The sequence below is a fragment of the Asparagus officinalis genome, chromosome 4 (assembly GCF_001876935.1).
Source record: "Asparagus officinalis chromosome 4, Aspof.V1, whole genome shotgun sequence".
NCBI classification, from domain to species: domain Eukaryota; kingdom Viridiplantae; phylum Streptophyta; class Magnoliopsida; order Asparagales; family Asparagaceae; genus Asparagus; species Asparagus officinalis.
In genome coordinates, this window is record NC_033797.1 from 59,180,512 (window position 1) to 59,190,139 (window position 9,628).

Genomic DNA, 9,628 nt, shown 5'->3' on the forward strand with positions numbered 1-9,628 from the left:
TTCAAATATCTTGTTAATGTAGCTGTTTTTGAAACAATGTAGTTGGAGCTTGAGTATTGTTGTGTGAGATTAGTGAACCGCCGAAGTGGGAAGAAGATGCAAAGGATTTGGGTTCACGGAAAATTTCAGAAACCCACACTTGAATGAACAACGCTGTTTAGGTAATGTTCTAAACTAGTATTACATTAGTATTTACTGTTAAGAATTTACTGTTAAGACATACTCTGTGTTTATGAGAATGACACTTATGTTTGTTGACCCTTCTATAATTTTACATTTAGTTCAAAGGATTCTAGCATATCTTCTTTTGTGCTTTTTAAGCATAATTTTCCCTATTAGTATTTTCGTACATGAGCCTTTTGTGCTTGAAATATTTATTAACCCCTTTTGTTACCTAATAGAAATTTTGAATAAAAATGATGTTTTTTAACAGTAAAAGCATAGTTTTCTGGGTATGGTATACGGTAAAGCTAACTTTTTTTATTAATGTTATCATGCTATCAAAAATATGTAAATAAATAAACAAATCATGTTACTTGATTAAAGCTTCCATTAAAATGGACAACTAAAGCATTATGCTTTCTAAAATGAGTAAAATAGATGAGCTTAATCTTCTTAATCCAATTAATTTAATGATTAGCTTAAAGGTGTATCAAAATACCAAAATATCAATTAATTCAAATTTCATTAACTATTGATGATAGTGGGGAATAGTTGCTTGGTAACTGAAAAATATAAGTCATATGAAAATATTCAAAAAGATGGGTGAAAAATATTGTGGAATATGTATATTTTCATAAAACATAGTGTCTATATGCTAAAATCCCTATTTAGTTAATCTTGTTGTATTTTCTTAAAGGCTCCATGTTCCGTCGTCTGAAAGAAAGTAGTATGTCTAATTTCTATGTTAAATGTAGAATATATAAATATTTATGGTGATGCTTGATGCATGGGATACTGAAGCGTGGTTCTATTTTGTTCTTTAGCTTCTTTTATGCCTTAGGAATGTAATTCTCTGCAGCACCTTTCTCCGCTATCCCTTTCATCTAAACCATTGCCACATCTCCTGACCAACTCACTTCTGTGTTTCCTAAACTACAATGATTTTCTTATGGAGAGCTCTGGACCTCTTCGCTCTGAATTCGTAGTCAGGAGTCAATGTTCGGTTAATTCATCTAATAGGTTTTTTGACTTCAAACTGTCGTCTGTAAGTGATGAATCCAATTTGAAGGTAAAAATATTAGATTGTTGATGATAACGGTTATGATTATGAAGATGCTTATAAACCACAAGAGTCTTTGTTAGCCCGATTATTTTGTGGTAGGTTTGCATGAATCTTCTTCTTCCATTGAGCTGTGCTAAGAGCTACCTCCACTGCTAAGTTCATTACTATTTTATTCTTAATTTGTTCCAACCAAGTTCTCTTATGCCTATTTTCGTCTTACTTTCCAGATCAACTATAATCTTACCACTTTTCCTTAATGGTGCATTGGTTGTCTCCATTGCACATCGTCAAACAACCTCATGTTTGCGTCGAAAATTGTTGTATTCATTGCGGTATTCATTACAACTTTAGTCGTTACAATGAAAACAAAAAGATTATCTTTTTATAAGACTTTTACATAATGAAAATAAAAAGTTACAACTCTCGTCAAAACAAACGCAAAGATCGTTTATCGGTCTTCTGCCTACGTGGGATCTTTGCCTGTGCCGGGGTTTATCCGTGGACCGCCTTAGATCTGGATCCGGTTGATGGAAAATTCGGCAGAGCTTCGCTTTCGCCGAGGAAGTATTCGATTTGAAGCGCTGAAATCGACCAAGCGAAATCAGGGCTCTTCTCGAGATTAAGACCAAGCCTAATCTCAAGGGACGGACGGACGGGGTTCAGATCCTTCGAATAGCTCCTTCTTTATGCCGAAGTTCGCCGGGATCTGATTTGCCTTCGCTGAAATTCGTGCTCCTTGACTCCTCAATCCAGCAGCACATCCACGTCTTGATAATAACTCCGCCCTTGAGAAATGAACACCCGAGCTTCGTGCTCCTTGACTCTCCAATCCAGCAGCACCTCGTCCTCTTGGTAAAATTCCAGATCTTCACCCTAGCTCCTCTGAAATTCGTGGCTCCCTTCAGATCTGATTTTATGAGGGTGCTAGGGGTGTATTTATAGGCTTTAGATGCCGTGTTTGTGGATAGGAATGCTGTGTTTGTGGATAGGATCAAAGAACAACCGTTATTATCCGTTTAGGTGGATTTTCGGTTGTGTAACAACTTCCACATGTTTAAAGATATCCCCACATGTTTATGGATGACCCCAAGGAGTTCTAGAAGCCAATCTTATCAGAAAAAACGTCGGGAGCTGACATGGGCGCGAGTCACTTCGACTGTCTCGTACATGTCCGAGACTGCTTGGACTATCTCAGGTATTTTAGTCTTAACTCTTTCATCTGACCTCCTATTAAGGTGATTCAAGATGTTTTGGAAAGATAACAAAGAGACCTACAACTTTTATGTTTTAAGATTCTTCATATTAGAACCACATAATAGCCAAAATCTTTATTTTCTCCGAGACACAGATTGTGTCTCGCTGGTGTAAAACGGCCTGAATGATCTTGGGTATTTTTAACTCTAACTCCATCATCCGATCTCAGAATGAGGTGATCTAAGATGCGTTAGAAAGATGATGAAGAGACCTACAACTTTCATGTTTTGAACTTCTTTAGATTCAAATCATAGCATGGTCTAAATGCCTCTTCTTTTTGTGGGCCACTTTGAGGTGTTCGACACTTTCTGACTTCTCCGAACTTGTATTGCGTATTTCGTCATTCCGGTGACTTGTACACTCCAATGACTCACTTTGTATATTCGCTAGCTTTCACGGGGCCAGACAATCCTTTCCTGACTTGGATGATGACGCTTATCGTCTGCATTTCGTCCCGAGCTGTGTGTAGGAACCTATAGGCATTTTTATACGCCTACAGATACCCCCTCCAAAGTATTTCACACTCATTCTTTTATAGAGGAGTCTGGAATGCTTTGGATAAGATAGGCCATCTCCTCAATTTCGTAGAGTTGGAATGCTTTGGATAAGATAGGCCATCTCCTCAATTTCGTAGAGTGACCTTAAACCACCTCAATTCTTAACTTCTTCAGCCTTCAATCTATTCATTGTTTCGTCGAATAGATGAAGTTCTTCCGGCGTTGTGTTTATCGTCTGACTGTTGTCGAAATCTTGAACTGAGATTGGTGTGTAAGTTTCTGAACTTAGCTCGTGCCATTGAGTTGTCTTTGAACTGATCATCTTCATTAGAAATTCATATCTGAATGCGATTGAACTCCCTGGAATCATCCTTTGTCTTATTTTGGCGAAATTGTTGATGTTTCGACCAGCATCGACCTTCACTGTAATGCGTTGTCCGGCGTTAACATAGTTTAAGCTCTTAAGGTATTGGAGCGTGGCGGTCCCAAATGTTGAGCTGCAGGACCAACTATTAAAGCTGACTCATCTGCACGTGTGGATCTTATCCTGAAGTTTGTTGGATGTTCAAGTCATGAGACCAACTAATAAAGCTGATACGTCAATGACTCGTATTTATAGAATTTTTGGCAAATTCTCAGCCATCAACGGGTTTGATAAGCCTTTACCGACTACCGTTTGAGTCGGGCTAGCATGCGGATTGTTTAAGTCCATTCTGCATGTAACGTTATGCTAAAAGAGTTAACTCTTTTAGTGCTACGATATTGAATACGTAGACTTCGTCTTTCTCCTGTGAAAAGACTAAACAGCGACGTGTATCAGACGTAGACTTTAAGGTTTTTGGCAAACCCTCAGCCTTCAACGGTTTTGGCGTGTCTTTACCGATTACCGTTTGAATCGGGCTCGCATGCGAATTGTTTAAGTCCGTTCCGCATGTGACGTTGTGCTAAAGGAATGAACTTCCTTAGATTTGATGCTACAATATTGAATACGTAGACTTCGCCATTGTTACGGGAATAGGCTACCCGGCAACGTGTGTTAGATGCTGACCTATCCCTACTTAGGCTTCGGGATAAAAGTCCCCAGATTGGAATTATGGTGTCTTCTTCAATCGGTGAAAGACTAAACCGGCAACGCGAGTTAGGCGTTGACTTATCCCTACTTAGGGTTCGGAATAAAATTTCCCGCGCGTGTGAGTCGCGGATTTTGGCGTTATTAATAACGGCCTGCCACAATATCGAATATGTGGGCTTTTGTCCTTTTCACGGCAAAAGACTAACCGGCAACGCGTGTTAGGCGTTGACTTATCCCTGCTTAGGATTCAGGATAAAATTCTCCAGACTGGATTTTGGTGTCTTTTTCAATCGGTGAAAGACTAAACCGGCAACGCGTGTTAGGCGTTGACTTATCCCTACTCAGGACTCGGGATAAAATTCCCCGTGCCTGTGAGGCACGGATTTTAGGAGTTGAAAAGGTGGTGTCTTCTCTTGAGACAAAGACGAACCCGAAGCGGGAGAGGAAGAATTTTATATTCTATCTCCCAAAGCTGAAGAGGAAGAATTTTATATTCCATCTCCAGTTGTAAGAGGAAACTCAAAGTGGGATCTCCACTTTAAGAATCCGGGAATGTGAAACTAAGAGTGGGATCTCCACTCCGAGAATCAAAAAGATTCGGATAACCCTAACTGTCGGAAGGTTTGATTACCGAACTAAAGATGGATTTCTCGTTTTTCGAGAGGGAATTGTGGTTTTGGTCCTAATTGTAGGAAGGTTTGACCAGGTGGGAGGTTTGAGGCGACCCTAACTGTAGGAATATTTGATCGCTCGATTTGTGGACCTCTCGTTCATTGAAGGAATCGAGAGGAGGATTTTAGTTGTGGTCTTAACTGTAGGAAGGTTTGACAAAGTGAGAGTGGGAGTGTGAGATGACCCTAATTTTTATAGGTTTGATCACTTGATTTGTGGACCTCTCGTTCATTGAAGGAATCGAGAGGGGATTTTGACTGTGGTTCTAACTGTAGGAAGGTTTGACCAAGTGGATAGTGAGAGTGGGAGTACAAATCACAGTGGGAGTATTGACTTGTACAAATCACTCAGTAGGGGTTCTTGGTGTTAAGTGATAATGACTTAGCACGAAGGGGTTTGACATTTCGTCAAGGATTGACAGATCAAAATTCTAAGCATTATATCCGGACTCTAACCATGAAAGTGTTGAGTGCACGAGCATAGTGGGAGTTTGAATGGATTAAACAGGAAAAAATTTTGGTGGTCCTACCGTCAATTAGTTTGATCGGTGAGGGATTTTGTGGTGGGAGACCGTGAGTCGTTAAGTACCAATGAGAGTTTTGTGAGGGAAGATTGATCTAATGAAGTGATCAAATCTCATCTCAGCAAAAGAGTATTCAGAAGTCATAGTAGGAGTTTAGTGTTTATCACTTTGTTCATAATGATCAGGTTATCCCTGAGAATATTACATTTAACATTCTTCCGGGAACTTCCCGTTACATGAATTATCCACCCCCAGCTTTCTTTGCAAAACTGGGTGTAACGAGGAGTACGTTATCCTCAGTAGCATGTTCGGGTTATCCTTAAGAATATAAGATTCTCTAGGAACTTCCCGTTACATAAATCATCCACCCCCAGTTTCCTTTGCGAAATCGGGTTTAACATTGTACTTAGTTGGATGACCGAGAAGCAGTTTATACTCATATACTCTTTGGAGTGTGAGAAGGAGCAGTTTATACTCTTATACTTGTTGGAGTGTTGCTGTTCTCATTTGGTTTATCCTAGCGTTATGACGTCGGCTTCAACCAAGGTTTGGATGATATTTTTTGAAGTAAAGCAAGCCTTAGTGGGATGAAGAATCCTCCTATGGTACGCGCAGTACTTCGGATCCGCAGTACCGTCAGCTTCCTCCTGATTTGTGATGGGTGGCAGCTTGATCTTTAATTGAGCGATATAACGCCGGCTTCAACCAAGGTTTGAATGCTATTCTTGAGAGCGAAGCAATCCTTGGTGGGATGGAGGATCCTCCTGTGGTACGCACAATACTTTGGATCCAAAATGTTATCAGCTTCCTCCTGATTTGTGATGGGTGGAAGCTTAATCTTGTTGTTTTCAAGAAGGGTCTCGAAGATGGCTGGAACGTCCTCGTCCTTGAATGAGTACTCTTTTTGGAGCCTCGAATCCGAAGTCTTCTGCTGTCTTCGGGGATGCTGTTGCGACGTCTGATTAGTGTCAACAGCTGCTGCAGGTGCCTTTTCTTTACCACGGGAGGCGAAGTTTGAGTTCGGAAGATTCGCCGTCGGTTGGCTCCTCTCGGAGGCGAAGTTTGAGTTCGGAAGATTCGCCGTCGGTTGGCTCCTCTCGGCTTTCTTTCTTCGGAGGAAGCATTCGGCCCGCTCTCCGCGCGTCTTCAACTCTTTCCAAGTGTTGGACGGTGCGACTCCTATAACTTTCACTATCTCAATAGATAGGTTGTTATGACATGTCTGGAGGATGAAGTCCTTCGTGATCGGATCTCGGCAGTTCATTGCTTTCTTCCGAAAGCGCTTGACGAAGTCGTCGACTGTCTCGTCATCTTCTTGTTTCTCATCGAAAAGTATCCTGATGGATACCTCGTCATCATCGTCAAAGAAATTACCGAGGAATGAGCTCTCCATATCGTTCTAGTTGTTAATACTTCCGGGCTTGAGACGGCGGTACCAATCGAAGGCCGGCCCGCGAAGGGTACCAACGAATGACCGAACCATCAAGGCTTCATTGCCGGAGATCATGCCCAAGTGGGATTTAAAGTAGATCAGATGTTGTGTGGGCGAACTCTTCCCGTCAAACGGCGTGAAGTTAATCAGGTTGAACGATGTTGTGTGGGCGAACTCTTCCCGTCAAACGGCGTGAAGTTAATCAGGTTGAACTTCGCCGGATACGTGATCGAGTCCCATTCTCTTGGATAGGGACATGGAATGCCGGTCCTTTTTACCTCTCGAGCAGACATTAGAGCGTTGACTTTTCTCTCGAGGTCACTCATCTTTTCGTCCTTGCTCGCATCTAGTTTTGGACGATTCTTAAGAGGGATAACGAGGCCACCCCCGGCGTTGTCATTATTGGTAGGACCACCCCCAGCGTCGTTGTTTTTAGTAGGGCCACCCCCAGCGTTCTGGTCAATGGGAGGGTCATCAGCATTGATGTATTCATCTACGTCTGAATCGCTAGCTGCTTGGCTGACATTGTTACGACGACTGGATTCACCTAGCTGATTTGACAAAGACCAAATTTGTTGGTCATGCTCTTTCCTCATCCGTAGCATAGCCATTTTCATTTCGATCTTGAATGCCTCTTTCTGTTTGGCCAAGGCATCCTCGACCATTTTGGCTACTTGCTCGGTGTTGATCATGAACACTTCGTGAGATTGTCCCGGAGTGGATACCGTATTATCAGAAGCGATTACCGAGTTAGCATCTGATGCTTCATCATCCGATGATAAACCTCTCTGCATTCTCTGGTAGTCCCTACGTCTAGTGGTCCCTGATTACGAGAGGGTCAGAACTAGAAGGTCGAATCGACTTTCCCTTATCAGCCATGTTAATTGTGACTTCTGGAAGTTCGTCATCATGAACAGCCGATCGCTTCTTACGGAGATGTTTTGGTCTGGACTTAGCTATTCCGTTGGAGATCCTCTCGAATACCGAGACCTTCTGCGGAGTGGTCTTGGGGCGGCTACACGCTGATAATACTGCCTCGATTAGTTCGGTGCACGGGCAGTAAGATTTTATTTCTCGGGTATATCTCTTCCGAGACTTGTTCATACCCCCAGCCCGATAGTACAACTCATTGACGTTACCGTCAGAGCAACCTATCGCCTGTTTACATGAATCCTCAGGTATAACGCGTTCATTTGTCTTACGTGTTTTCTTCTGAGTATGCAACTCCTTGTTAGCGTTCTCAAGAGTCACGCGTTTAGAGTCACGCATTTGTGAGCGTGAACTCTCGACGGGCTCTTGGAGTTTAATTCGTCGTCCGAGGCGGTCAATTACAAAAGTTTTCCGTGTGCGACCCCCAGCTCGAATAATTGCTCGGGGTTCAGTCACTAGGCCCAAGCGTTCTTTGATCGCAACCTTGTCTTGATCCTTATGCAAAGGACCTAGACGATCCGTCATCCTTATCTTGAAACGGGGCAAGTCTATGCTGTCACGAGGCTCCACCAGAGATGCGGAACTCACAGGGATCAACGAAATAGGTGCAGAACATCTTCTGCCTTGACTCTGGCGCTGGTCAGATTTGGGTGACCCGCGGGTCGGAGGGTCGGATTTGGGTGACCCGCAAAGTGGAGGGTCGGATCCAAGTGACCTGCGAATTGGCGGGTCGGATCTGGGTGACCTGCGATTTGGAAGGTCGGATCCAAGTGACCTGCAAATTGACGGGTCGGATTGAAGTGACCTGCAAATTGGCGGGTCGGATCTGGGTGACCTGCGAATCGGCGGGTCGGATTCGAGTGACCTGCGAATTAGCGGGTCGGATTGGAGTGACCTGCAAATTGGAGTGACCCACTGTGGTCGCTAGTTTGTTTGCGTCAAAAGTTGCTGTTTTCATTGCTATCGAATCTATTACAACTTTAGTCATTACAATAAACTCGAATAAAATAAAAAGTTGATCTTTTTATAAGATCTCCTTACACAATGAAAATAAAACAAGTTTATAACTTTATCAAACAAACACAGGGAGATCGTTTATCGGTCTTCTGCTTGCGTGGGTGTCTTTGCCTGTGCCGGGGTTTATCCGTGGACTGCCTTTGATCTGGATCCGGTTGATGAAAAATTCAGCAGAGCTTCGTCTTCACCAAGGAAGTATTTGATTTGAAGCGTTGAGATCGATCAAGCGAAATCAGGGCTCTTCTCGAGATTAAGACCAAGCCTAATCTCAAGGGACGGACGGGAACGGGCGTCGGATCTCTCGAACTCTCCTTCTTTATGCCGAAGAACTCGCTAAGATCTGTCAACCCTCGCTGAGATTCGTGCTCCTTTGACTTCACAATCCGGCAGCACCTCCTCGTCTTGATAATAACTCCGCCCCGCTGAAAGGAGGCCCTATGCTTATATTTATAGGGCTTCGGAAGCGGTTATTTAGATGAGAACAAGTTATTTGGCCTTATCTTCAGTTAATAACTGATTAACCACGTTTGGGGATGATATTTAGGCAGTTATGAACCTCTGGAACAGAAGAAACCGATCGAAACAGCCTAAAAATACGTTTTGGAGGTTACGAGCAGTTCTGGGCGCGAGATGGACTGATCTGACCCGCGTAGGCGCGGGTCGGATGGATCCGCCCCGCCGCCGCGCGGGTCGGACTGATCCGACCCGCCGCTGCACGGGTTAGTTTGAGATATCTTCAGTATTTTGGTCATAACTCTTTCGTACGACCTCCGATTAGACTGATTCAGGATGCGTTGGAAAGATGACGAAGAGATCTACAACTTTTATGTTTTGAGACTTTTCAGATTCATATCACAGCATAGTCAAAACTTTATTTTTTTGCGCGGGTCGGACACTGTAGCGCGGGTCAAATACTGTAGCGGGTCGAACACTGTAGCGCGGGTCGGACACTGTAGCGGGTCGGACCTGTAGCGGGTCGGACACTGTAGCGGTCGGGTTTGAGACA

The 9,628-nt window shown here is 43.3% G+C and overlaps 1 protein-coding gene across 6 annotated transcripts in view; it reads left to right on the forward strand.

Moving 5' to 3' along the window:
• Positions 1-9,628, forward strand: part of LOC109837532 (methyltransferase-like protein 6) — a 38,348-nt gene that overhangs the window by 15,061 nt on the left and 13,659 nt on the right. For 5 of the 6 annotated variants that reach the window (XM_020405821.1, XM_020405822.1, XM_020405819.1 and 2 more), the window contains exon 7: positions 43-161. In XM_020405821.1, coding sequence (XP_020261410.1) covers positions 43-147 — 105 coding nt within the window. In that variant the 3' untranslated portion in view covers positions 148-161. Of the gene's footprint in view, positions 1-42; positions 162-1,452; positions 1,472-9,628 lie in introns of those variants that run through there. The other variant, XM_020405823.1, reaches the window with a different exon arrangement.